This window comes from Sorex araneus, chromosome X (assembly GCF_027595985.1).
Source record: "Sorex araneus isolate mSorAra2 chromosome X, mSorAra2.pri, whole genome shotgun sequence".
Lineage (NCBI taxonomy): Eukaryota > Metazoa > Chordata > Mammalia > Eulipotyphla > Soricidae > Sorex > Sorex araneus.
This window is the reverse complement of record NC_073313.1, coordinates 363,488,159-363,516,038: the sequence shown is the minus strand read 5'-3', so window position 1 is coordinate 363,516,038 and position 27,880 is coordinate 363,488,159. Positions and strand designations below refer to the sequence as shown.

Genomic DNA, 27,880 nt, shown 5'->3' with positions numbered 1-27,880 from the left:
TTGGTACTTGGGGTGTGTGGACTGCAAAGGGGGAGATGAGAGGGAAGGTCCAGAGGGTCAGGTGGGACTGGGGATGGGGGGGTCCCAAGGTTGGGCTTGGGGAGGGAGCGAGCCTGCTCCAGGGTGCTCAGGGGCTACCGCTGGGCGTGACCTTGGGCCCTGGGGGCAGAGGTAGCCGGATGTAGGCACGCAGCCTTCCCAAACCGTTTGGAAGGGAGGCGTCAGAGGAGGGGCTGCTGGAGATGAGGAGGTGGACGTCTATGCAGCCAGCAGGAAGCAGCAAGAAGTCACAACCTAGATGGTTCGAGAAGGTTGCCGAGTCCCAGAAGCCGGCAGCCCACCCTTCCAAGAGCCTGTTCCAGTGTCTCGCTCTCTCTCCCAGGCCATGCCCTGTCCCTCAGCATCACGGATGCCCCCACTGCTGACAGTGCTGCGGTGACCAGCGCGACCTTCCCTGCACCCATGAAGAACTCCCCGTGTGAGGTAAGTCTCCCGGTCGCTCCTGTCCTCTGCCTTCCCCGACCCCTTGCCCTGGGCTCTTTCAGAGGAATCCACAGGACAGACAAAGAAGGGAGGGGGCCAGGAGGACCTTGGTGGCAACTAGGGGACATGAAAGAGTCCCCACAGAGGGCACTTGCGCCAATAATGTCTGTCCTCAGTGCTGCTTAATTGCAGCAAGACCTCGACTGAAGCAAACCCAGAAAATAATCCCAAAGCATGAGAGGGCGTGGCAACAGCAGGCGGTCCAAAGACTTTCTCAGGAAGCCTGTTGTGAATTGTCAATGACTCTTCCACATGACAAGAGGTCCAGGGCTTCAAGAGTTCCATTGGCATAAATTTCACTGAGACACCAAGGGCAGTCAGGGAGATGCCTTCAACGCTACTTACCCAGAGGGTCCCTGAGTCATCACCCCTTGAGCATGTGTGAGGCCCAAGGGTCCTTCACCCTGTTTCTCCACATGCCGGCCTTATGCTCTCCAGACCCATAAATGGCCCAGGCATCCAGCTTGAGGACTGACCATGGAGTTAACTCCCAAGCCTCTATCAGGTGCCATCTCTGATGGGTAGGTGCCCGGTTTCATCCCCGGGGAGAAAGTGGGGACGGCATGAGCATCACCTTCCTCACTGAGAGACTCTCTGGTCACAGGATCTGGTGCAGAGAGTCTTGGCGTGGGGTGGGGGATGGGGGTAGCAGCACCAGCACACTGAGGGCATAGGGAGGGGCATAGACACACTCACAGCTGGCACCAGGGCCTTGCCTGCATTTCAATCCCCGCATCCCCTGCGCCTCATTCCTCTGCGTTTCAGGGAAAACCAACTCGACCTTCATCATGGAAGTTTGCAGCTTCTGTCTCGTGGCTTGGTACCAGCCCTAAAAAGGGTGGGGGAAAAGATTCAGATTCCCTGGATTAGGCTCGGCCAGACCTCTCACTCTGGAAACTGGAGAATTCCTTTCTGGGTTTGTGCGGAGACTCCAGGGGCCTCTCTGAAGCCATCTGGTCCAAGCTGGGGGCATCCATCCTGAAACCAAACCAGAGCTGCAGGAAAGGGGGGTGCCCAGGAACCCCGGTTCTTTGCAGCTCTCCAGGCTCTCTGTGAACCAAAAGAGCTCACACATAGAACCCATAGGGAGGGGAATAGACTTGGCAAGTTCTTTTCTCCTGGGAAGGATGAATGGTCCAATTAAGCCACAGGAGCCCCCACTTAGTAAGCAAATAGGGGTTCATGATGTGCAGCAAAGCTCACTCAGGGTTCGATTTACGATTCCTGTCTCTCGTCCCCATGCTCGCCACCCTCAACTAGTTCCTACTCTCCCAGAGTTGGCATATTTCTCGTGAGTCACCTCAAAGCCTTTTGTGGAAAAAGTCGGGGCACGAATAAATAGATTCATTCCGCTCCCTCGTATCTGAGAAACCAGGTTATCTGTGCAGATGGTGGCATTACACATCATCGCTGATATTTCTCAGGTGCCTCTGAGCAGGCACCTACTCAGGAAGGCTGCTTCCCGGGCAGCCTCGAGGAGGGCGAGGGCTGGCCCAGCAGACACGTGAGGCATCCTCAAAAGCACTTGTTCTTCCCATTTACTTGTCCCTGCACCAAATATGAGAATTCCAGGAAAAAAATAAAAGCAATGAAAGAGGAATGATGACATTTTCCCAAGGCATCTCCATTTCTCAAAGAACCTGGGGGCTGATGGAGCAGGTGTTTTGCATTCAGGCTGTATTTTTCCTCCCACCCAATTAGCTTGGACAGTTTCTACTATTTCCTGTTCTTTCCAGGCTCAGCAGAAGCTATGGGGTGGGGTGGGAGTGGAGGGGGGGGAGGCAGGGTCCTCCTCCCTTGCTTGGGGCTTCCTCCCATTTCATCTCTCTGGCTTTCAGACCCTTTTTTTTTAATGTCAAAAGTTGAATGTGTTAAACACATGCCTTTCTTTTTTTAAAATTAATTTATTCTTTTATTGACTCACCATGTGGAAAATTACAAAGCTTTCAGGTTTAAGTCTCAGTTGTACAATGCTTGAACACCCATCCCTTCACCAGTGCACATATTTTGACTGAAGCCAAGCTCTCCATGTTGAGGGGACTAGAGTTGATCTAAAAAATTCAGAAGCAGAACAGAAATGCGCATTGCCAGTCTGTAAGTTCTGCCATCTATTGATCTGATCCGAATCTTCACTGGGCAAGGCAGGGAAGTTGGTTTCCTCCTCCCAGACTGGCTGGACTTCGGAAATGGGTACCAGAGTCTGTGTGAAGGTAACTCGGTACTTTATGCGCCTCACCAACCCCCCGGGGGCCTCTTCTGGCTCTCGGGCAGGAAAGGCCCTCAAGGCCTCTATGGTATGTCAGACCCCCTCACCCTGCCCCCAGGAAGCAGCCCCCAGCTGAGCCCAGCCTCCCTCCTTCCCCCACCCCCAGCCTCTCCCATAAACCCCAACTCTTTGTGGTCCCTGGGGCCCCCAGAGAGATGAAGTAGTGGCAGGACATCTCACACGCTCCCTCCAGCTCACTCTCATCCCCCATGGAGCTGGATGCTCCGTGGCAGTCTTTCCACGGGAATTTAGACTCCAGTGAGCAGCAGACCCGTGTTTATCCAGGGGGAAACATCAGGAATGCAGATTCTCGGGCTCCACTCCATCCTTCCGGGGTGGCCTCACAGAGTGGGGGCCTGGGAGGCTGCATCGTCCAGCCCCACGTCCGGGGCTTTGGCTCCCCCCTGAACCTGGACTCGGCCCTCAGGGGCTGACCAATGTGGCAGACGTCCCCCTCTGAGCCCCTGAGGGTGGCCCCAAAGAGGGCAATAGCAGTCGGCAAGTCAGAGAAGGGCTCAAATGATGGGCGGAGACAGAGGTGGAGACTGCGAGCTGGGAGCCAGGTCAGATGCCCACGGACAGCCCACAGGGTGTCCAGACCTAGCCAGCTGCCCCTCGGCCATGAATACTTAAAGGCATCTGCTAGCCAGATTGGTGTGGTAGCAGAGTGCTGTGGTTTGGGTTTAGAGTGGTTTTACTCTCTGCACCCCACTTTTCACACACACACACATGCACACACACACACACACACACACACACACACACACACACACTGCTCCCTGAAAAATCAGGGGAATATCTTATAAGATATTGTGATTTGATTTATTTTGATTTTTCTAAGCTCCATTTTAGATCATTAGAGGTGGGCAGGCATTGGGGTGGGGGGTGGGGGGCGGCCTTGTGGGGTCTTTTATACACTCCCTCGCTCGCTCGCTCCAGGCTCCCCGCTGGCAGAGGGGGCAGAGGCCCTGCTCTGGGCATCGAAGCAGCCGCGAGAGGCAGGGCCCACCGCTCCCTCCCTGCTGTCACGCCTCCCGGAAGCCCGAATGTCTCAACACGCCCCATGGGGTTTGGGATTCTGTTTGATTTGAATGGCCTTCCTGTGACTAGAATATTTTAAAGCACATTCTGAGGCCAGAACAAGGCGAGTGGTTGGAGAGCAGGAGGGGGTGCGGGCAGGCAGCCGCTCCCCTTGTTCTGTGTCCAGACCACACGGAGGCACGTTTCCTTCCATGAGGTGCTGGAGCGAAAGACACCAGCGCTGGCGACACCCAGGGAAAGGCCCTCCCAGCTGCTGACTTACTGGCCTCCCCGGAGCCCCGGCAGGTAGACAGGGCCACACGCACATACACCTGGAACCCAGGCCCACAGCTTGTCATCCGCCCTGGACCTCATGCTATGCCTCTGATCACCTCTGCCCCGTATAAGGAAATCCGGCCAGCGTGCCCCCCCCCCCAGGGCCTGGGACAGCAGCCTGGCCTCTGGCTTTGCTCTGTCTCACCAGCCGTGTGTCCAGGGAGGGCCACCAGCACCCTGGAAAGCCACAAAGTCAGGAGAGAAGTGTGGGCAGGGCCTTGGAGTGCCTCCAGCCTCAGGCTCTGTCCTCCAAGTCAGAGTGTTTCTTCGGGGGTGTTGGGGGGTGCTGGAGGGAACTTGTCAAAGAACAGAAGCAGGTGAGGCCCAGAGCCCTGGGTGGAGGGGCTTATCCCCACCCCCACATCCTCCCAGGAGCAGACCAAGAGCACCTGCAAGCCAGGAGCAGGAGAGAAGGCCGACTACTGCTTCAGAGAATGGATAAAGCCCTGGGCGTGAGCAGAACTCAGCAGGACATGGGGGCGTCTCAGGGCTGCCCAGGAAAGCGGGACCCATCTTGGCTACGCAGGAAGGAAATCATGCATCCAGAGACCCATGGCCAGTCGCTGCGAAATCAGGACCCAGCTTCCCGTGTCTGCTTCTGAGCCCCCCCACTCAGCCCCAGCCAGGAGCCCGGGACAACTGTTCCCGCTTCAAGGGCCTCTGCGAGCCTTCAGAGCAGCTCTGCAGACTGGCATCCCCCGCCCTGGCTCCGGGACCCCCCTCGCCACCCAGGACCCCTCGCCCCTGGAGGCGGGAAGGAGGTCCCACACCTTTCGCTACTCAGCCTTCCGGCCACAGTCACCAGTGACTCGGTGACTCGGCGGCTGCCTGTGCCCCGCACGCCAGAGGAGCCCCCGTGCTCTCACTCCTTTAGCACGTCGGGAAGCAGCAGCTATTCCCAGAGGCCTCGTGGCCTTGATGTGGGATCAGGTTGTCACTTCCTGACATCTCCCCACCTCAGGCAGAGAACATGTGCCCGACGTGGGAAAGGCTCTGCAGACACTCACTCTGGCTGCATCCCAGCACCCCCCCCTGCCAGCCCCCCACCATGCACCCCCTCCCAGGAACAAGAGGCTCCCCGTCAGGCGCGCCCGCACTCCCTCTGCCCAGCCGCTCATGCATCTGTGCTGGCTCTGGAACCTGCTTTCTGACCAGTTCAGGGGCCTGGGCCAGGCTCGGGGGCTTCGGGGGTAAGGCCATCCTTCGCTCCACGCCCCCATGGCTGAGCCCCTGGTGTATGATACCTGGGGACTGGGCAGGCCAGCCCTGCTCCTCTCGCTCGTGACAGTGACACTCAGACAGCGTCCTCTGGATTGCAGCCGGCCTCTCACTGTGCTCGGAGGGGTCGTGGCTCCCCTCTGGTCTCTGGACCCCCGTCCTCGTGCCTTGAGGACCTTCTAAGAATCAGGATAAAGGTCTCACACTGGCTCTGTGACCCTCTTCTGTTGTCTACTCTCCACCCAGGGGGAGTGAGGAAGGGGCCACCCAGCAGCAGTGACCCAAGGTGACACAGCCGTCGGCCAGAGCACTGAGAAGGCAGCTGACCCATGACCCAACCCAGGGGCCAAGGGACCCATGGGGGTAACCTGGGCCAGGGCAGAGGGGCCCCACAGAGGCATTGTGGGGTGGATGCCAGAGCAAGCACCTCGTGGTCCCTTAGGCCGTGGTGCTCCTGAGCCTCGGAGCAGGTCCCTGGTAGAAGCTGCCTCCTGGCCTGGACGCTGAGGAGAAAGAAGTGGATGAGATGGGAATGTACCAGCCGGGTCTAGTCACGCAGTGTCCATACATGGTGTCCACACACGCACACACTGTCCACACACAGGGTCCATTCCCACTGTCCACACACAGGGTCCACTCAAAGTGTCCACGCAGTGTCCACTCATACACTGTCTCCGCACACAGTGAAGACTGCTGACACACATGTTCCAGAGTTCACACACTGTGTCCACTCTCGCCGTCCACACAGTGTCCACCGCCTAGGGATGTGAAGCTAAGGTCTTGAGCTCTGTCTCTGGTGAAGACAGAGCAGATCTTTCTGGCACCAAAGCCCGGGCAGGCCCTTTGCTGTGTGGGCCCCTCCCCGCCTGCCTCATCCCCAGGAGTCCCCCACTATCTCTTGGTCTTCCTTACAGAGTCAAGAAAGGGAAACTGACTCTCCTACTGGAGCAAATAGACAGCATGGTCCCTCCCACCCCTTTCCCAGACATGGAAGTCATCTCTCAATGTCGTTATAACAACATCGAGAGACTATAAAACCAAGCTCCCGAAAGCACGCGGCCACTTTGTGGCCACATGACAGCTTATAGCCTAGTTCTCCCTCTCGGAGAACCTGGCAAGCTATGGAGGGCTTACCTGCCCACATGGGGGAGCCTGGCAAGCTCCCCGTGGCATATTCATATGACAAATACAGTAACAATGATGGGTCTCATTCCCCTGACCCTGAAAGGCCTCTAATGCGGCACCGTTGGGAAGGATGAGTAAAGGGAGGCTGCTAAAATCTCAGGGCTAGGACGAATGGAGACATTACTGGGCCCACTTGAGCAAATCAAGGATCAACGGGATGATAGTGATAGTGATAGTGATATAACATTTATCATTTTTCTGATTACAAAGTTTCTTTATGGTCACTGTAGAAAACTAGGAAAATATAACAAAGAATGAAGATGAAAATTGTAAGTGTCCACAATCTTACCCCCAAAGGTAACCCCAGTGGCCATGTTGGTCTAGATGTCAATTTCAGCAGATCAACATATAAAAGGTTTCTACAAATGTAGTCTCAGAACACTTAGTGTTTAAGGGTCTTCTTTTTTTTTTTTGCTTTTTTTTTGGGTCACACCCGGTGATACTCAGGGGTTACTCCAGGCTCTGCACTCGGGAATTACCCCTGGAGGTGCTCTGGGGATCATATGGGGTGCTGGGATTTGAACTCGGGTTGGCTGCGTGCAAGGCAAACACCCTACCCGCTGTGCTATCACTCCAGCCCCAGGGGTCTTCTTTCTTCATTCTTTATCATGTATTTCTCTATCAATATTATCCTTCATAAACGTGCTTTTCATGGCTGCATACCTTAAGTTTATTTTATTACTTTTGTCTTATTTATTGTTATTATTTTTATATCAAATGGAACAACATCCTTATAAAAATTGTAGATATGAAAGAAAGGACCAGACAGGTTTAAAGAAAGTAGGTTATCAAAAACCTGAAACGTTGTAACCTCATCTGCCAAGAATCCCACAGTTAATATTTTTATGGAAACTTTTCTGTTTTCATGCTGTGTGTCTACAAGGGGGGCCCGTGGGTCTACATGGCTGGTGTTCCCAGCATCAGTGAGATGAGCCACGAGCATTAGGCACGGGGTGGTATTTCCTAGAAGCAGCTCAATCTTCTCCATCTCTTACCTGGCCAGGATTCCTGCGTTTCTCTAGTCTCTATAATTGCAAGTGTCTGCCAGCATCTTTTCTTCCCTGTTATCACAAATCTGCATCTGGCCTGCTTCTTGCTGTGTTGGTTGATTTTTCATTAGGCTATTTATAGCTAGGGAGTTGGTGTTTATTTTTTCCAGGTGAGCTGGAAGATGGTGTACAGAAACACCAGGCTTGGCAGCGAGTCAATATTCTCAAAGTTAATGAGACCATGTTGAAATAAGAAACTCTTGACATCACGAGCTCACACCAGAATCTCAGCTCTGTGGTGTCTGAGGGTGCAAAGGAGCCTTCATTAGAGCTCGGGTGTCCCTGAATACACCCCCAGTCCTGGTCAGGCAGACAGTGGGAGCCTCCAGATTGGAGAACATCCCAAGAGTGCACATCCTGCTCCAAGGAAGTTTCATTTTTCAGCATCTTTGTTAAAAAAGAAAAAAAAACACTTCCTGCAGTCCCAGTAAAATCTGACAAGAGTATCAGTTCCCAGTTTTGTGTGGAAAGCTAGAATACATGCAGCCTTCCAGAAACCAGAAGCAAGCTCTTGCCCCCCCAAAGGCGTTATTTTTTTTTCCATTCGGGGGTGTTTGCCCCGCTGATTGGATGCCATTTGGTGTCACCTTCTCTCTTCTGCCCAACCTCAGCCAAAATGCCAGGCGGTTACTCTTTTTCACGAGTTCAAGAAATTGTTGTGAAGTTGCCACGAGGTAAGCATAGCAAACACGGAGCATATTCGAGACATAAAATTACAGTAATTACCTCTAGAGGAGGAAAGGGCTATGAGAGAAATAATAGCATCAGGCCAGGCCACAATGCTGTGCCTGCTTTACATACAGAACGTTAATTAATAAAATGACAAACACTGTGAGCACATAATTGGAAAGTCTATGAGGCCCCGCCGAGAGGGAGGGAAAAGGACACTTGTGCGGGGCCAGCTGGAGCCAGAAGACATCGCGGCGGCTGGCGTGCTGCTGGGCCGTCTCTGCTCACGTGTCTCGGCGGCTGTCTGCATGGGAAGCAGATTATTAGGCCAAGCTGCCGTTTATAAACTGTCTCTATCAGGATGTGTCTGGGGGGAGCAAAGAAGCAAGTATTAATTTCCCCTATTTACATTACGTGCGCACATGTACACACAAACTATTATCTGGCGGGGACGACAGTTCTGGATGGCTTCAAACTCTGCTGTCTTTGAGTGGCCGAGGATGAAGACATTTCTGAAATAAGATCTTCCTCAAAAAGGTCATTCTGATGCGAAGTCAGGCCTGAGAGCTTGCATTACCTGCTTGAGGGTCTGAAAGGTTTTACAGGGCTGACATGCTGGTGTTTGTGCCCGAGTTTCAGATCCCCAGTTGTGCAGAGACCCAGTCCACACACCATAATGCAAAAGTGAAGGAACTTCATTACTAGCCCGAGCCAGCGCTAGCTCGAGCCAGGGTCCAAGTCTCATCCAACGCAGTGGAGTCTTGACAAGGACCCCGACTCCAAATCACAAGCGGTTTCTATAGGGGTCAGAGTTAAGAAGCCATTTCTGTACTGGTTCTATTTTCAGCCTCGGCCCTATTATAACAGTGCTCAGCAATTAGGCAATGGTTAACAACAATTTCTAAGGAGGGGACAGTGACCCCTCATGACCGGCCAGACCCCACTGCCCAATTCCTGATCTAGGCACATGACCCAATTGGGAGTTTACCAGAAACTGCAAGTCCTGCTCTAGGGAAGCAGAAACTGAGGCCTAGCTGAGACTTAATGTTGGCTGCAGCTTGTCATGGTATCGGTTTCGCCCTCACAATAGCACCAAGATGAAGGTTGCCAGCCCGCAGCTACAGCAAAGACCCTGACTGAAATCCCATCCCAGCACCCCCCCCCCCATACACACACACACATGGCCCCAGAGCACAGAGCCAGCTGTGGCTCCCCTTATAAAACCAATGTCACAATGTACCCCCAAAGAGACTGCCACTGCACAATAGACTTGGCAGAAGGGTGAGGAGGAGGAGGGCGTGGAATCCAGGGCTAAATGACCAGCACTGGGGCTAAGTGACCCAGAGGGACTGACTTTACCGCACAGACCCTCAGCTTCGACATGCAGCACTGAGAGCCCTGGGAGAGGCGGGCAGCAGGGTGACCTGAGTCACCCCAGGGTGTGAGCCAGGCGCAGCTTCTGAACGTGAGAGTCAGTGAGCAGATTGTTCCGTCCTCTATAGAGGTCACCTTCATGGAATCAATCAATCCTGTCATCTTCTTTTTTTCTTTTTCCTTGGTGGTGATGGGAGGGAGGGGCTCACCAGCAGTGCTCGGGTCTTACTCCAGGCTCTGCACTCAGGGGTCACTCCTGGCAGGCTCAGGGGACAGTATGGAGTGCTAGGGAATGGCGCCAGGTTGGCCATGTACAAGTCAAGCACCCTACCCCGCTGTGTTATCACTTGGCCCCAGAATCCCTTCTTCGTAAGGTCTGAATCTCACGTGTTTTTTGACCATGCTGGGTCCTTGAACCTTGGCTGTCACTGTCACGGGGGTCTCCCTGGACTGTCTTCAAAGGGAGTTGTCACCCCAGGACCAAATCAGGAAAATGGAAGACTCTGGGGCTGGCTGGGTGGGCGAATGCCTGAGCCTGCGTTCTGCTCTGGGGGCCGCATACAGATGTTCTGTACACAGAGATAGAACAACTTAGAAGGGGCAATTTGGCAGAATGAACATCAGCTTCTGGTTTAGTTTGTTTAAGATGGTGGGGGGGGGGCAGGGAGGGGCAGCTCCTGACTCTGTGCTCAGCAGTGACCCCTGGTGGTGCTCTGGAGACCATACGCAGTTCTAGGGGTCCAGCGGGCTAGCTGTGTGAAAGGCAAGCACCTTACTCCTGGTTTTTTTCCTTTCTTTTTTCATTCTGTTTTTTTTGTGTGTGTTTGTTGGGGCCACACCCAGCTAATGAAGAAACTGGTACAGAGTTTTCCCTGTGGGTCCGAGAGAAGGGCTCCTGGTCTCATGGGCATCCCAGGGCATCCCTGCATACGTACACTCAGCCCGGGTGCACTCACCTCAGTCCAGGGGCATCGTGCCACTGTGCCCTCCCTCCTGCAGGGAAGAAAAATGTCCTCCCTCCTGTGCGCTGGTGATGCTGGACACACGAAATCACTTTTCAGTTATAAATCACGGCCTCTCCCTCCAAGTCCAGAAGGAAAGTAGCCCCCTCGCTGAGAAGGCCGCGTTTCTTGGGCCCTAAGTGGACTCACCTTCCCAGTGGCCTCCGCCTGGACCGCACTTTAGAATCACCTGGTGAGATTCGGAAGCCATGATGGTCAGAACCTCCCTGAGGCCAATTAAGCCTGGACTCTGGAGCACCGCCCAGATGGGGCACCTGGACTCTGGAGCACCGCCCAGATGGGGCAGTCAGGAGAGCTCCCCCGGTGGGAGTAATCTGCAACCCAGTTTGAACTGTGCTAATGGTTTAACCATTTGATTCACAGCCTGAGTGTGCTGGACTTCACTCACCTCCTGCCATCCTTAGGGAACCCTCCTTGGAAGGCAGGCAGGAGAGGTTCGCTTACCACCATAAGTGGATATCTACAGAAACAGAGGTTCCTGGGGGGTGGGGGGGCTCGTGGCTATGAGGAACACCGTTAATTCTCTTCTACCTTTATGAACTGGAGCAGAGGTTACCCCATTGTCCATCAGCAAGGAGACAAGGATAACTTGGTAAATGATAGGAAAGGAAAGTTGCTTCCGGTGGCTTCTGGAAAGGCAGTCGGGCGAATCATGCTGGCACAGAGGCCAAGGCTGCCTCTAACCCCAGGCTTCTTGGCAGATTCCGATGCAAAGGATGGGGGTCTAGATGGACATGCTGCATCCTTAGCCTGTTCCCAGAGCACACGATCACACTGGCCTGAAGGTCCCAGCCTGAGCAGCACGTGCTGGCAGAGTCTCCGAGGGAGGGTTGGGACCACTCAGAATAGTGAATAGTTACAGGTGGGAAGAGGCTGGGAAAGACTCTACGGCTCTAGGCTCTGGATGACTAGTCTCGTGAGGAAGAACATCTGCCATCTTTCATCACATAATCATTGCCACACTTTTAACATACAGGCATGAGTACTCCATGCATCCTGATGTTGCACCAAAGAGCCTGGTATTAGATGATTTTTAAGCAATAGCGGTACAGTTTGGTAGAAGCTTCATATAATGGTCACACCCCACTTTTTGGCAAGAATACTTGGCACAAACGAAGCAACACTTATTCAATGAAAGGCACGGGGAACCATCACCTACCCAAATTCTCTGTGAATGAAAACATGGGTGACCAACAAAGCACCTGGCCACTCCCGCACTGCCAGATGGCAGCCGCACCCCCAGCCTCCACACATCTATTTCTAGATCCTCTGGCTGCAAACCAGAGAACACGTGCGTGGTTTCAGTTGTGGATGTAGATCCTCAGACATCTAAACATAGCCGAGAGGATTAGAAAATGAAAGCAAAGTGAAAACTCTCATCCTTTATTCAGTGAAGTACTGATTATGACATACTGAAACAGGGAAGGTATTCTTTGCATGACAGAGCCCCAAGTCCAGTTCCTAGAACCTCAGCGTTCTCAGAGCACTGCTGTAAGGAGCTCCCCAAACACCACTGGGGAACGCCCTCCCCCCCAGAAAATAATAAAAGTTGATTTAAAATATTCCTTGTATGTCTAAAAGGTTGACTTACTTAGATCATGGAGACAGGCGAATGCCTTGGTAGTAATTGATAAGGACTGAGAAAGTAGGGCAAGTCACATTTCACAGTGATAAACGGGAAAGTGTGACAGAGATACGCAGCAGAAGCTAGAAGGGAAAGAGCAGAGGAGAGGCACCCCAGGGGTCCTTGTGAGAGTAGGTTAAAAGGACATGAGTGTCACTCTGCTAGAGTAATGGAGAAATAAGGCTGGCTGAATTTCCAGAGAGAATGGGCATCAGGAAGTCCAAGTCACAGCTGCATCCTGGTTTCTGTAGATGTTTACTCCCGTGCAGAGGTAAGAAATAGGTTGCCAGTCAGAGGAGCTGGAAAGATCAAATAAAGAACATGGTCCGGGAGGGGTGGAAACTGATTGTATTTGAATACAGAGTAGTTTCAGGCAGAGACTCTGAAGGCACAGGGACCCAGAGGAGCAGCTCTGAGAGAGTGAGGACCAGGGGGAGGTGTCTTGAGGGACTGGTCACCTGGAGGGTGGTGGCATACTTAGTTAGAATTGGTGTAGTAGGAAGCAGTGGAAACACAGGGCAGACACTAGAAAGCAGCCAAGATGCTGGCCTTGCAAACACCCTCCCCGGGTTCCATTCCAGGCACCAGGTATGGTCCCTTGAGCCTCCTCAGAAGTGATCCCTGAACACAGAGCCAGGAGTAAGCCCTGAGCACTGTTGGGTGCGCCCCCTCCCCCAAAACAAAACCAGACTCAAAACTGAAAACAACTTCTGCTGAGAAGAAGAGATATGTTTGCTGGAGGAGGAAGGGAGATGCAGGGAAAGAAGATGGGAAGCTGAAGGAGATTGTCCCTAACCTAGTCATCATCATCAGTGCAGTAAGAAGTCTTACAAAGTGTCAGAACTTGGGAACAGGCAGGGAACAGCATCCTGTTGAAAGAAGTTTGAACTGCCTGTAGTGCTATGTGTGCTCAGAAATCAATAGTGGACGAATCCATACCCCAGTTCCAGGGCATTAAGGCTCAACAAGCACAGCACAGTTCACAGAAATCCAGAGCAGCAAGAGTCTTGTCAAAGAGCAAAAGGCGGAGGGGCTGGAGCGATAGCACAAAGGGTAGGGCATTTGCCTTGTACGTGGCCGACCCGGGTTCGATTCCCAGCATCCCATATGGTCCCCTGAGCACCGCCAGGGGTAATTCCTGAGTGCAGAGCCAGGAGTAACCCCTGTGCATTGCCAGGTGTGTGTGACCCAAAAAGAAAAAAAAAAGAGCAAAGGGCAAGAACATTAAAATATAGGAGGAGCACCCCTCCCCCTCCCAGACACACACACACACTCTCTCTCTCTCTCTCTCTCTCTCTCTCTCTCTCTCTCTCTCTCTCTCTCTCTCTCTCTCTCTCTCTCTCTCTCCCTCCCTCACACACACAGAGCCTAGGCAGAGATCACAAACTGTGTAGGAAAGGGTGGGATTAGAATGCCCAAAGAAGTCACCCAGACTGCATAAACAGCCACCCGGATTCATCAAGCGATGTACTCAGGTGTGAACCCGTGCTGGGAGGGCTCAGTGAAGACAAGAACTTCACTGGATTTGGGGAAGAGAAAAATGCAGACATGGATGTGGGCCAGAAAGATAACATAAAGGGTAGAGCACATTCTTGGCAAAGTGGGAGTCCTCAATTCCGTCCAAGCTCCAAAAGGCCCCAGGCACACCCCAGCGCTGCCAAGGGGGCCTCTTTACATATGTAAAGGGCCTCTGGCCCTAGAAGAGAGATACCTGGCTTGGCTGTCAGAGATGGAACATGGCTGTCCCCTCCCTGGGCCAGTGGAAGCCTCAGGAGTGAAGGGGCTATGGCCAGCATGATGACCACTTGCTCCCAAGCATGAGCTTGGAGGCTGGGAGACAGAGGTGCTCACTTCGAGGCAAGTCCTTGGACAATGAATACGAGCCAGAGACCTGCAGACAACTACACTGATAAAAATTCCAGCTCAGGCTGGAGCGATAGCACAGTGGGGAGGGTGTTTGCCTTGCATGCGGCCGACCGGGGTTCGATTCCCAGCATCCCATATGGTCCCCCGAGAACCGCCAGGCGTAATTCCTGAGTGCATGAGCCAGGAGCAAACCCTGTGCATCGCCAGGTGTGACCCAAAAACTAAATAAATAAATAAATAAATAAATAAATAAATAAATAATAAAAATTCGAGCTCACTGTAGGGTCTATTTTTTCCCCTCTTTCCAACAATAACTTTTTTTTAAATGACAGAATCTGAGCAAGAATATTCAAGGCAATGATGTGCTAGAGCTGTTCGAAGTTTTCGATGGTAATTCTGGGTTGTTTCCACAAAACATACCATCTCTGTTCAACACAGAGTCCGGAGCCCTTGTTCGCAGTGTGCTACCTTTGGGCATGATTGTCCTTAAACGTTCTTAGCAATATCAGCTGCAGTCTCCCTCCATGGGTCTAAGGAACCGTGCCATGGACACTTTCAATAAAGACACCATGAAAACGTAGCTCCACAGCTTCGTCTCAGCATGGCAACGCCTCACCCTCTTTCTGAAAGATAGCCAGCGGGGAGATCTGGGTATGTGGACACGTGTTTCCCCCGTGCCCACCTGGGCCACAGGTTTATTTTTTCTTTTCTTTTATTTTTGTTTTTTCAAGTGAGTCACGGTGGTATGCATAGTTACAAAGTGGTTCATGAACAGGTTTCAGTTATACAGTAATCCTACACCCATCCCTCCCCCAGTGTCCTTTTCCCATCACCAATGACCCCAGTATCCCTCCTGACACCACCTTACTGCTCCCAGCCCACCTTGTCTCTATGGCTCTCTCTCTCTGTCTCTCTCTGTCTCTCTCTCTGTCTCTCTCTGTCTCTGTATCTCTCTCTGTCTCTCTCTGTCTCTGTCTCTCTGTCTCTCTCTGTCTCTCTCTGTCTCTCTCTGTCTCTCTCTCTCCCCCCCCCCTTTCTGTGGGCACAGGTTTAAAGAGACAGTTCAGTCAGGTCTATGTGGCATGGGACCATTCAGATAAGATGACTAGTGTCTTTAAGATGTTCGTTTAACATTCCTATGATAGTTTTGCTTGGCGCTTACTCCTGGCTCTGTGCTCAGGTATTGCTGAGTGGTGTGTGATTGTGGTGTGTGATCACCCCGAGTGGTGTGAAGCTAGAGACCTACTTAGGGCTGGCCATGAGCACGGCAAGTGCCTTCTCCCCTGTGTTCTCTCTCTGGCCATGCCCCTTTGGTGTAGAGAACACCTAGGAGACAGAATCTTAGGATGCTTAAGATGATGCCTTTAACTTCTACACTGATTCAAGGGTCTGTCCATTGCCCCGGGCCACACACTTGGATCCAAAACCAGTTTGGGAAACAATGAGAGGATTTGGCTAGGGCCACCCGACTCTCATCGCTGAGACCTGGACTGGTACACAACCCTTCCGACCTGAGTCGAGAGTTCCGGGAAGAGGACCTACAGTCGCCTTCCAACACTGTGTCTTCTGATTCCTCTCTCCCCTGCAGCTCCGAATGTCTTGGCTCATCCGGGGAGTCTTGCGGGGAAATGTCTCCCTGGTGCTGGTGGAGAACAAAACCGGGAAGGAGCAGAGCAGGACCGTGTGGCACGTCGCCACCAATGAAGGCCTGAGCCTCTGGCAGTGGACGGTGCTGCCTCTACTCGATGTGGCAGACAGGTGAGTCCTACCCCCCCTCACCATTCCCTTTCCCCTCCACCAGCCAAAACACAGAAAGGAACCAGGTCTTCCCTATCCCCACACCTTCTTGCCAAAAAGCATATCAAGAGGTGCACCCACAGGGGCTGGAGAGATAGCACAGGGGGTAGGGCATTTGCCTTACATGCGACCAACCCAGGTTCGATTCCCAGCATCCCATATGGTCCCCCAAGCACCGCCAGGAGTAATTCTTGAGTGCAGAGCCAGGAATAACCCCTGTGCATCGCTGGGTGTGACCCAAAAAGCAAAAAAAAAAAAAGAGGTGCACCCACAGGCACACATGTGCACGCATATGCACCCAGGCACCCATGCACACCCACTTCCGGCAAACTCACAGCTTAGTCTGTGGCATCTGAGGGCTTTCAGCGCTAATGTGCATTGTCTCCTCCATCTCTGACCTGTCTCTGCCGTGAGAAGGAAAGTCTCAACAATTTCCCAAACATCCAGACCATCATCAGACTCTCTAGGTATGATATTGCACTTCCTCATACACAATAGCTTTCGCCAACCTTTGCCATCTGATATTTAACTTAGAACAACTGAGCCTGTGACGTGGTAGGGAGCACAGTCTTCCCACACCCCCAGCCGGTGCTCTTTTGCAAGAGGAGAAACTGAGAACCTAACTGACCAAACACCAGCATGTTGGCATCAGCAAGAGAACTGAGACCCCCGTGCAACCCACGCCCCACGGCCAGTTCTCTGTTGAGTCAAGCGCCCTGGAACAGTGGGCTGATGGCAGGTTCCGCAGTAAACTGGAACTTGTTTTCTACCAGACTCCTGGTTCCTATTTGCATCCTATCACTGATGACCTTTAGTGACCTTGGACTTCTCAGGCTTCCGTTTCTTCTTCTAAGCAGAGAAAGGGTGCAGTGTGAAGGCCCTCCACTCCCTGTGGGTCTGAACTTAGCTGCCTGAGTTCCGTTGCCACCTGTCTCCCCAGGATGGCACCAGCCTGCCACCTGCAGGTGGTCTAGAGCAGTGCTTGGATGCAGACAGCCCAGCTACTCTGGAGTGTTGTCCTGGACCCTCCCGTGGCTGGTGCTGATTTGCACCAGCCCCTAAATGTGGGAGAGGAGGCCGGGGAGGTCATTTCTACCAAGGGGACAGACAAGTAAGTGGCTCTGGAGAGGCAAAGCCATCTCCATGGACTTATGTCAAATCGGATCACCCAGAGCAACCCCTGCGTCTGTTTCCTCTGACACACAGCCTGGCAGACGCAAAGCTGGGTTTCAGGTTCTGCCCCCCAACTTCAGTCTACCCTTTCTAAGAGCTTATCACTCCTGCTGTGTTGCCAAAAGAACAAACCTCTGCCCGACGCCGTCAGATGCGTGGAGGTTAAAGATCAAAGCCTGGGGCACGACCCCTGCTCAGTGACCCTCCAGACAAATGGATTCTATTAAAGTGAAGGAAGGGGTAAGGTGGGTGCCCCCCTCCCCTAAAACACAGATTTTTGTCCTTCATGATTAGAGGGTCTTGCTCAGGGGTGGAGAACAGGAGGGTGAGGCCAGAGCCCTCCCTCCTGGCAGATGCTAAATTAATTCAGATGAATCAAAGGGATTTTTTCCCTTTCAATCCAGCGAGTCTTCTTTCTTTCACGATCACTGCAGGGGATTTCAAGCGAGTAAGATGTTGACTGTGTTCACTCCCCTCTGCTCGAGCTGCATTTGAAGGAGGCTTTTGTTCTCAGCGTTCCTCCTCTGTTTACCAGACTGACATTCTCAATATTGATACAGACCAGACTGTCCAGGGGGATCCAGACAACGGCCAGCCTGGCTTCATGATGCCTTGTGACCTACTGAGTGTGCAGTGACAGACACGAAGGTGCCTCCTTCACCGGGAGTTATGGACAGGTTCCTACAGGGGGAAGCAGCCCCCTGTGCATTAGGGATGATAGAGGCCTCAGAGCCCGGAGAAAGGGTGCCTTTCACATGCTCAAATCCAGGTAGACTGCTGATGAGACTGGGCCCTAAAACCAAAGACCAAAGATGAAAGAGACTGCTCCTATGCCTCGGATGGCCCAAGTCTGACCAGGTCTGAGAGCTGGCTCAGTCATTCAGTGGCTTAAGGCCTCTGCCCCTGGCCGAATGACCTGAGCCTCAACATTGCTCATGTAGAATGACTTTAGTGGTCATACAACCTCACCGGGTCTCTATGAACCAAAATAAAATGACCATTGGGTCTGTATAGAGCAAATATGAATGAATTTTATTTTCTATAGCCTCTACCTCATCCCCCAGTTATGTAGCTTCAGATAATTTGTTGAATAAATAGCACAAACCATACCACTGATCTACCAAATCAAGCCATTTCCTATGAAATAGGGACAATAGTCTCCGTAGGCTTGAGGAAGCTGAGTGTTCGGTGAACTGTTTGGAGCACAGTAAATGCTTAAGCATTAAAATATACTAGTTGTAAATATAATATAGTATAATATAATATAATAATGGAATAGGAAACCTCCCCCACTCCCTGAGTATCTCAGAGTAGTAGCCGACTGAGCAATAATAACCAATCATCCAACCCTGAGAGGGCATAAGTGTTCTTATGAATTTGTTGTCATTGATGCTCTGTGACTCTTTATTAGGATAAGTTGCTAGTGAGGGGTAGTGAGAGGCTTACTCTTCCCTCTTTCTTCCAAGGAGGATGAGCTACAACTGCCCCAGTTACCTGAAAATGAAAGAAACAGGAAAGGGAAGGCAGTGAAAAATGATAAGCTGAAGATAAAAAATAATATAGATAAGAGGCAAATAAACATCGGCTCCCTTCCACCCAACCGTGGTGTAGATATTAGCATCTCGTACCTTGCCCCATGGTCCATAACCATGAAGCACGCTTAGGCAGGTCCTGACTTCAGATGTTCAGTACCTGCCTCGCGGACAGCTCCCTTGCCTCCGTCCTTAAAGGGGCAGCAGCTGTGTTTCCCAAATCTTCTCAAATCACCTCTATTTCCAGCCCGCCCCCACCCCTTTCATACATTATAGAATTTCTAAAACTATTTTAATTGGATTTACTGATTATTCCAGGATGCTGATCATAGCCCCCAGGGCATTGCATGAAATGCACCATCTGTCCAACTCTGGCTACTCTGCCCACATTCGCTATTTTCCTACCATTCTGCCTCTGTTGCACTACCTGGTCTCCTCTTTATTTCCATCTCGGGCTCTGTTGTAACATGACAAATCCCAGTGCTTTGATTCCTTCTATTCTTCCACCTGGAGCTGGAGCCATGGCACAGCAGGTAGGGCATTTGCCTTGCACTCGGCCGACCCAGGTTCGATTCCTCCGCCCCTCTCGGAGAGCCTGGCAAGCTACCGAGAGTATCCTGCCCACATGGTAGAGCCTGGCAAGCTACCCGTGACTTGAATACGATATGCCAAAAACAGTAACAGCAAGTCTCACAATGGAGACATTACTGGTGCCCACTCGAGCAAATTGATGAGCTTGGACAGGACGATGGTGATACAGTGACAGTGATTCCTCCACCTCAAATGCTCTGTCTCCCTAAATTCCACTCTCCCCTCCATTTCTAAAAGAAGCCTCCCAGACTCTAAACTACAATAGATTACATTTTATACGTAAAATCTATTCTCCCAGCTCTTGAAATAAACCAGTAATGTGTCCCTCTCCACTCTGTTTTTTAATACCTAAAAGCACACACACACCAACAGGGCAAACTTGAGGCCTGTCCTCTGTATCACTGTTTCCCAAACATTTAGTACCATGACTAACACATAGCATGTGTTACATGTTGCCTACTAAATATGTGTTGACAGAATGATCTATAGAGGGAAATTGCAAATTTTACAAATTCCAGCTAAATTAACAGAGAGGTTCACACATTGGATCCATCTCACATTCTCCCTTTGCTCAATAATAGCCCCGCAAAGAGTTCTATCGGCAAAGCAACACCTTTGCTTCAAACAGCACCTGTGACTGTTGTGACAAGAGATACTCTTGCCTGGTATCTGTACTTTCTCTGTCTCTGGTCACTGTTCTGTCAGATGCACTTTCTAAGGAAACCTTTGATCTTCACTCTGTGCCCTGGTATTTGAGAGGAGGGATATGTAAAGCTCAGCACTTAGGAGCAATAGGCTTGATTCCCGTTTCTCTCACCCCCCGCCTCCCCACCCCGCCTAAGCAACAGCTCAAAGAATCTGTGGCAGCTCTATAAAGACTGATTCCAGCGACACACTGATTCGAAGAATATTATTTCTTCTGCCCATTTACAAACAGGCAAAGTGATAGACGTAATGCCATAGTCTGTCATCATTATGAAGTGATTTTAACTGGGCAGCCACCCTATAAAAGGAGTAATAAGAAACATCTCCGAGAGCAGTGCCCAAGATGTTTGGAACAGTGGTAACATCCCTGGAATATAGATCTATGCTCTCAAGGTAATTTTGAAGGACAACATCAGTTCAAGTGTTGGTTTAATGTGTACTTTAGAAGTTAGTCATTACATCCACCTCATATAACTAGTTTGCTTCATGCTCGCCCCATTCCACCAGTTCCCCTCCTCTCTACCATACTGCTGCTGGAATTAAATTTACCTCTCCCTGATACAGAAGAAAACAAGTCTTCTCGGCTTATTGTGTCTGTCTTTTGCAGGGAACCCCACCTCCTCCCCCCATGTTCCTCTTTATAATCATATATCGCACTACATTGAATACCTTGTCTCCACACTCTCCTAAGCGTTGACATGCTTACAGAGCAGAAGTGAATGCCAAGTTCAGCTCATCACAGGATGAATTTGGAACCACCATGCATCAAATCACATCACACAAATCACTGCAGCTGTACAGACAAGGAGAAGGAACATAACCTCTCACACAGGGGGAGTTCCATTCCCACATTCTCATTCTGGAGGCTTTAACTGAACACCATACACGAAGTCTAACAAGAAAAATGGTTCCCTGGAGATATTTAAATTCCTGTACCCTTCATATCCTTTTCCCAAAAAGACAAGCAATATGTTTTACAAATGCATCTTTCCAGTTGGAGACAGTTAACTGACAGTTACATCTCAATTTCCTTAGACCAGAAATTCCATTGAACCAAGATGTTTCTCCAATTCAACTCCAGTTTCTCCTCCAGAGAATCCCTATGCTCTGTGGGGTGCTATCAATAACAATTCTTTGGCTTTGTGTAGCATTCCTCTGTGATGAGTAAGGCATTTCTAATAGGTACTCTTACCTGAGCAAAGAAGTAAATCCCAGTGACTGGGAAATGCAGATTTCCAAAGTCATGCCCTGGGCTGGGGCAGGGGCAGGGAGTCAGGAGAGGAATAGTGTTTAATTCAAGGACATGGAAACAGAACCTCCGCTGCCTCTTACTATGGGAAGAGTTAGAAAAGATGAGCAGAGAGACTATTTGTGAGTGTTTGAGTTCTTACTTCACACCTGTCCCTGTAACAAGTCCTTAACATGCACTCCTGTCCTCCTGAAAATAGCCACTTGAGGGGAAGTGTGATCATTACTCTCCTTGCTATAAGGAACCTGAGATCAAAAGAAGTTAAATACCTGCCCTGTAACCTGTTGGCTAAGTTTCCTGTGGGCACAGAGCCACGGTAGGGAGGTCGTAGAAATGGGACATTATTAGTGACATTGCTTTGCTTGGGGGACTAAGTGAAACACACCTCTTATTCCTTTTATGGCGGAGGGGGGGGGTGGTGGAGTGATGACTGGGGTTGGGAGCCATGCCAGCCATGCTCAAAGCTTCCTCCTGGCTCTGTGCTCAGAGATCACTCCTGGGGATGTTGGGGACCCGTATGTACCAGGGATTCAAACAGGTTGGCTATGTGCAAGTGCTATTAACCCTACACTCATCTCTCTGATCTAACTCTCCTTTTGAATTAGTTTACTAAGTCTTGGCCTCGTTCACCCTCAAATACCCCAATCCGTCACTTCAATCCCCCCTCTCTGACTCCTGCTGCAGACCACCCTGCATCTGGCCCCAACGCCGGCCTACCCCCTGTCACATGGCCAGCACAGGGACCTTCTCCCTTGGCCTTTCAGGGCCACTATGTTCCTGCCTCACTTTTCAAGTTGCCCTGCTAGCAGGACTGCGGGCTTCCTCCTCCCTTGGGCTCCTATAACAAGAGCATTTATTTGCAAATGTATTAATGCACCATGTCTAACAAAATCATGAAAACCTAAATACATTCCATTATGCCTGTGACAGATCAGCCCATGGTGAAGAATAAGGTTTGTTTCCTTGAAAACTGGCCCCAAAGAGCCAGGGCTTACAGTAGCAGCACCAGCCCCTGGAGGAACCAGCAGAGAGCAGCCCTCATGCCCCCCTCCACCCTCTGCCTGTCCCCTTCTGTCAAGTTTACACTCGAAAAGAGGGACCTTAGGAGAGGTAGCAATCAGCTTCTGCCAGGGCCCCTCTCCGGCCTTACCGTCCCTCTGCTGGGTAGGCTGTGCTCTGATATCCCAGCAGTGTCCAAGCACTCTCCCCCATCCTCCCCACACACACACACTGGCCCCCGATTTCTCTGCAGCCACCATAACCACGCAGTCCACTCCCGGGTGCCTTTTGCCTTTGCAGGCTCACAGGCAAGGCACCCACACTGCGTTTGCTCTGGGAAGCAAGGACCCTGTCTTTAGCTAAGAAGACTCAAACACAAAGGAACCATACAGGAACACATATAGGAACTCGTCCTACATGCATCTGGTTCTGGTTTGGTCCTCAGTACTCCCTCAAGCACCACCCTAGCACAGAGCCGGGAGTAAGCCCTGAGCACTGCCAGATGTGACCCCAAACAAACAAAAACTATGAAGATGACACAGGCAGTAAGCCGTGGAAACCCCCACACCGTAACTCGGCTGCTGCTGCTGTCTCCTCCTAAGCTACACAGTGCCCCCTTGAAGAGGGACTCGCCCCCACAGTTACAACAGATAATAAGTGGCTATTCATCCAGCCTGTTCAGTGCTACAGCCAATGCAGGACTCAGTTTACCATCAGCTCACCATCAGTGGGCTAATTGTCAGCCCAACGGTGTCAATCTCACCGAGTACATTAAAGCAACCAGACTGTACAACACAAAAAATTAATTGAAGTGACCCCAAATAACCTGAGTGCTCCAAAGGTCAGACATTCATGTTTAAAACTATTTCACCTAAAATTCAAAATAAATATGTTGGTGGGTGGGTGGCCCTCAATTGAGTCATTAGGGAACTGAGTCTACTTCTCCATTCTCTTGTTTAACTTGAAATCATTTGCATTTACAGATAGTGGGGGAGAGGGTTTTCACTCAAGAAGATTTATCTCAAAAGTCATTCTCACTTTTCATTGGCTGACACTCAGACACACCTAGCTGCAAGGAATGCCGGGGAAGATAGTCTAGCTGTGTGTCCAGAAGAAGGGATAATGGGTTTGATTTTTTTTTTAAGAAGGAGAGTGATGCTCTTTGATGAAGTAAGTTGAGAAATACAGCTCCCATCTCTGGCATCCTTCAGAGTGTCAACTAAAATATTTGCATCTTTTTTTAACTACTCTGATCATTGATTTGTCTTTTTCTCTAAGAACTCTCATAATTCAAGATTGAAATCAGTGCAAGAAATTATTATATATCATGAGCATTTTTTCCTCAAAATTTTAGTATACAGCGGTACCTAACTTTCTGGCAGACATCATCCCAGAATTTCTCCACTGAATTTTCTTCTCTTTAAAAACAAAACAGGGGCTGGAGTGATAGCACAGCGGGTAGGGCGTTTGCCTTGCACGCGGCCGACCCGGGTTCAAATCCCAGCATCCCATATGGTCCCTGAGCACCGCCAGGGGTAATTCCTGAGTGCATGAGCCAGGAATGACCCCTGTGCATTGCCGGGTGTGACCCAAAAAGCAAAAAAAAAATAAATAAAATAAAAACAAAACAAATAGTAAGACAAAAGGGATGGGGAGGAGTGGTTTGAAAACTTAAAACAAGCAAGAAAAACTTAGGATGATGATTCTCAAACTTAGCTGGTCACTACAATCAACTAGGAAACCTTTAAAATTTGTTTTAATTATTTGGGTTTGTCACATGTGTTATAATTTATGCTTTTGATTACAGTGTTATTCCTCTACACTACCAAAGTGCTCAAGACCCTCCGCATTGTTCTTGTGTTACTTCTAGTCCTGCCCCACTTACAAAAAGTTCTGATTCAGTAGATTGCATATTGGACCAGAAACTTATCCAATATGCAATTGGATAAGATATATATATATACTTTTGGATAACAATGACATACTACTGGAAAAGGATATGTCCTATATATGTATATATAATATATCCAATTGCATATCATAAATAATTTTGGCATTTTGATGTTAGCCCACATTTGGAGATCATTGATATATGTCCGATTCAGAGGCCTGACAAGGCAGGGCACCTGACATTCTGAAAGAATGATCATTGACACAGTCACATTGTCAGAAAATGTATTCAGCCTCCATCAGGTGCAAAGGATTTAGAAAGAGTCTCATAATTAGTTAGATCTCCAGTAAAGTTTAGGTCTGAAAGGGGAAGGAAAATAGGTGTTCCGCCGAGAACCAGAGGCTTGGAAGCAGGAATGCTTTATGTGTCCAAGAGTAATCAGCAAAAGTGTCAGAGGTGCTGAGTGTTCAGAATCACTGAGTAAAGAGATGAAAACTAGAACGTAGAGATTGCTGGGGCATCTCCTGAGGGACCAAGTGTGAATGAGCCAAGGCCCAGTCCGAGCTCAAAATGGGAGCTGGAGCTGGAGGAGAAAGGCCCCTTCTGCTGATGCTTATCCTGTGGCACCAGTGGCCCTGGACAGCCGGGACAGGGGTGGGGGGGGTGGGGGTTCTCTGAGGAGAGGGAGAAATGTGACCGCTGGCTCAGCAGTGGGATGTGCACCCAGGCATCAATGGACATAATCAAAATCAAACACCCATAATTCTGGAAGACTTTCCTTGCTACCTTTTTTCAGAAAATAATTCAGATCATTGGAGCAAGGCGCAGATTAATGATTCTGAGCTTTCAATCCTATTTCGAACACTGATTTACTGTGACGTGTGGGACAAGTTGTTGCTTTTGATTGCTAAGTTGCCACAATCAAATGTGCAAAGCAGTGAGACAGCCGGCCCGCAGGGCTGGTTTAAAAAGTAGTCCCTCAAAATGGCAATCAGTGAGCCCCTCCGAATAACAGGATGTTTGGTTCTGCTCAAGATTTCAGGGCAGCTCAGTTTCCAAGTCAACAGATGCATGTTTTGCCTAACTCTTCAATGCCTCCGAAATGTAGACTTATGTTCTTAGCTCTTTCTCTCCCCAAGCATAAAGCCTTAAAATTGAGGGGGTTACTGGTCTGCTGACAGCTGAAGCAAAGCAGAATCCGATTTTGTTTGTTGACTTCCCAAGTGATGTTCATGGAATCCAAAGGTCACTCCTAGCAATTCTCAACCAGTGGGGCTGGAGATTGGATGCTAAAGCCCAAGGATGCAGTCCCAGAACCACAGCTAGAGATGCTTGGAAAATTCCAAGGCTATATCCACCTTTTTGACCCAGGCGACAGACCCATTTTTCCCCCTTTCCTGCTGGTAAAGAATTGATTCGACATGTGCTATTCTCCCAGAACCTCATTGACCTTCACAGCTTAGGTGAAGGTCAGTGTCATGGCCTCTGAGCCCATTTCCACATGGGTCTCCAATCTGTACTTCCACCTGCCTGACTGGTACCCTGCCCACACCTTGCACTTCCAGAAGTGACTCTTCTATTCTGTCATCCTGGGCGTTCAGTTCTTCAAAGTTGCCAGTGACATCTCCCCTTGTCTCAGCATGGGGAAGCATGAGGTTGGGACCTGGGGAATAGACCTAGTAGGGCTAATGGGACATTTGCCAGCTCATCAGCAAAAGCTACACCTGGCAAGTTGGTCCACATTCCTCATGCTGAAGCTCTGTGTCTCGGGCATCTCTGTCCTCCCGGCTGCGGGCACATTGCCTTCTCTGGGCAGTTTGGTTATTTTTGCTCCAAAGCAGAATGCAGAGGGAACTTGAAACACACACACTGCTGTCTAATAGGAGTGGAATAGAAAGCAGGAGCTAGGAACTAGAATCTTCCACGCTAAAGACAGCCCGCTGCCATCAGAAGTCTGTCGATAATGTATTTCTAGTGCGGAAACACGCCCTGAAAGAGGTCTTGGAAGACCAAGGCAGTGCCAACAAGTTTCCCTGGCTTTCCCACCCCCATTCCCCCGCCACCTTTGGAAACTCGGTCTCCACCTCGCAGATTCCGCCTCATGAAAGATGCATCACCGGGACAGAAGGAAACTCCCAGGACTTCTCTCCCTCTCAGACTTCCAGGTCACATGCAACATGACACTAAGAGGGAGAGGACAAGCCCATGTGCCCTAAAAATGGGGAGGGGGTGTGCACCCAGACCCCTAAAAGAATAGAGGTGGATGTTTTCTGAGGGAAACGACTGGATGGTTCTTCTAAGGATGGTGAAAGCTGCCCTAGGAAGCAAAACACCTGGTTCCCATCTGAGTTCCATCTCGTCCCTGGGACTGTCCAGTGTGGCCTGACTAGTCAGGGGACACGAGGTCCAGGCTGTTCCTTTTCTGGGGTCCCCGGGATTCCGCGAGTCCTGGCCCAGACACTCCCCTGGATACCCACACATAGAGACAAAGAAACACAACACGCACACTGTCACACTCACATGTACACATATATGTAGATGCCCATTCACACACAGACACTCTCACACTCAGATACACATACATACACACATTCAAACATAGGCACAAACTCACATACACACATGCATGCATACACACACTCAACACACACATATATACACATACTAGACATACCCACATAAACATATACAGACACACACATGCATACACACACTCTCATACATAAACATTCATATACACAGACACTCTCACACACATCCATACTCATACACATGTATACACACATGCTCAATACCAACACTCATATACATGTATACACACTAATGCACATTTACAACACACACACACAACTTCTCCCTCAGAGCATTTGTATTTCTACCTGTGAGGCAGGTATTTTTCCTTTAATCCCTCCCTCTCCATTCCTTCATTGTGATTGTGATCGTCACTGTCACTTTAGTGGCAGGGCTCACACATGTTTGGCTGTGGTCCCAGGCAATATCCCATCAGCTTGCCCTGCTGGCACCGGCCGAGGTGCTCACCGAGGTCCACACTCTGCTAGTTGTGGTGCTTGCAGATTACCCTATGATCACGGTACTTGTGCTGGGTCTTTGGAGGCCTCACACACGTGCTGGCGGGGTCCACGGCCCTCTGTGGTATGTATGCTCCACATGCCTGGCTGTAGTGTGGCCTGAAATCACTTGTGACTACAGGGAGCCTGAGGCAGAGCTGCCCCTGGCCAGATGGCGCCTTCCCCCGCTCCCACTCCAGGCTCCCTCTTGGAAGCTGGACCCGGGAGCTGGGCTCACGAAGCACTGACTGTTTGCACTGCTCCTGGGGCATATGCCCAGTGGTGGAAGCAGAGTCAGTAGTTGGCAACTTAGGGGCTGGGGAGAGCAACCCTGAGTCTGGCCTTGCTGCGGCCCCCGACCTGCCTGGCTCCGCAGAGGCCTCCCCCAGCTGCGGGGGGAGCGTGCAGCCCTGACCACACTGAGCCCCACCAGCGCAGGGCCTGGAACCCCAAGGCTGCCCCTCCCCACCCGCACTGACCCACAGCCCTCCCGCTCCGAGTAACGGAAGTTACTTCTGGGAATGAGAGAAGCGAGCGGCTTGGCCTTCCTCTTAAGCCCCCGACTCTCAGAGTAGCGGACACCGTGCGAGGCCTCCGGCTGCCCACTTGGAAGACGCCTGCCTGGCAAGTCAGGTGCGCCATGAGAAATTAGAGTGAGTCTTTCTCGGCCGCAAACGCGGCCCACTCTGCCCTACGCAGCCAG

At 50.8% G+C, this 27,880-nt stretch overlaps 1 protein-coding gene across 1 annotated transcript in view; it reads left to right on the top strand.

The window, feature by feature from the left end:
- ALK (ALK receptor tyrosine kinase) overlaps nt 1–27,880 on the top strand; it is a 701,082-nt gene that overhangs the window by 594,265 nt on the left and 78,937 nt on the right. Inside the window, exons 8-9 of the mRNA XM_055121497.1 lie at nt 383–483; nt 15,761–15,930. Of these exons, the coding sequence (XP_054977472.1) occupies nt 383–483; nt 15,761–15,930 (271 nt within the window). The remainder of the gene's footprint in view (nt 1–382; nt 484–15,760; nt 15,931–27,880) is intronic.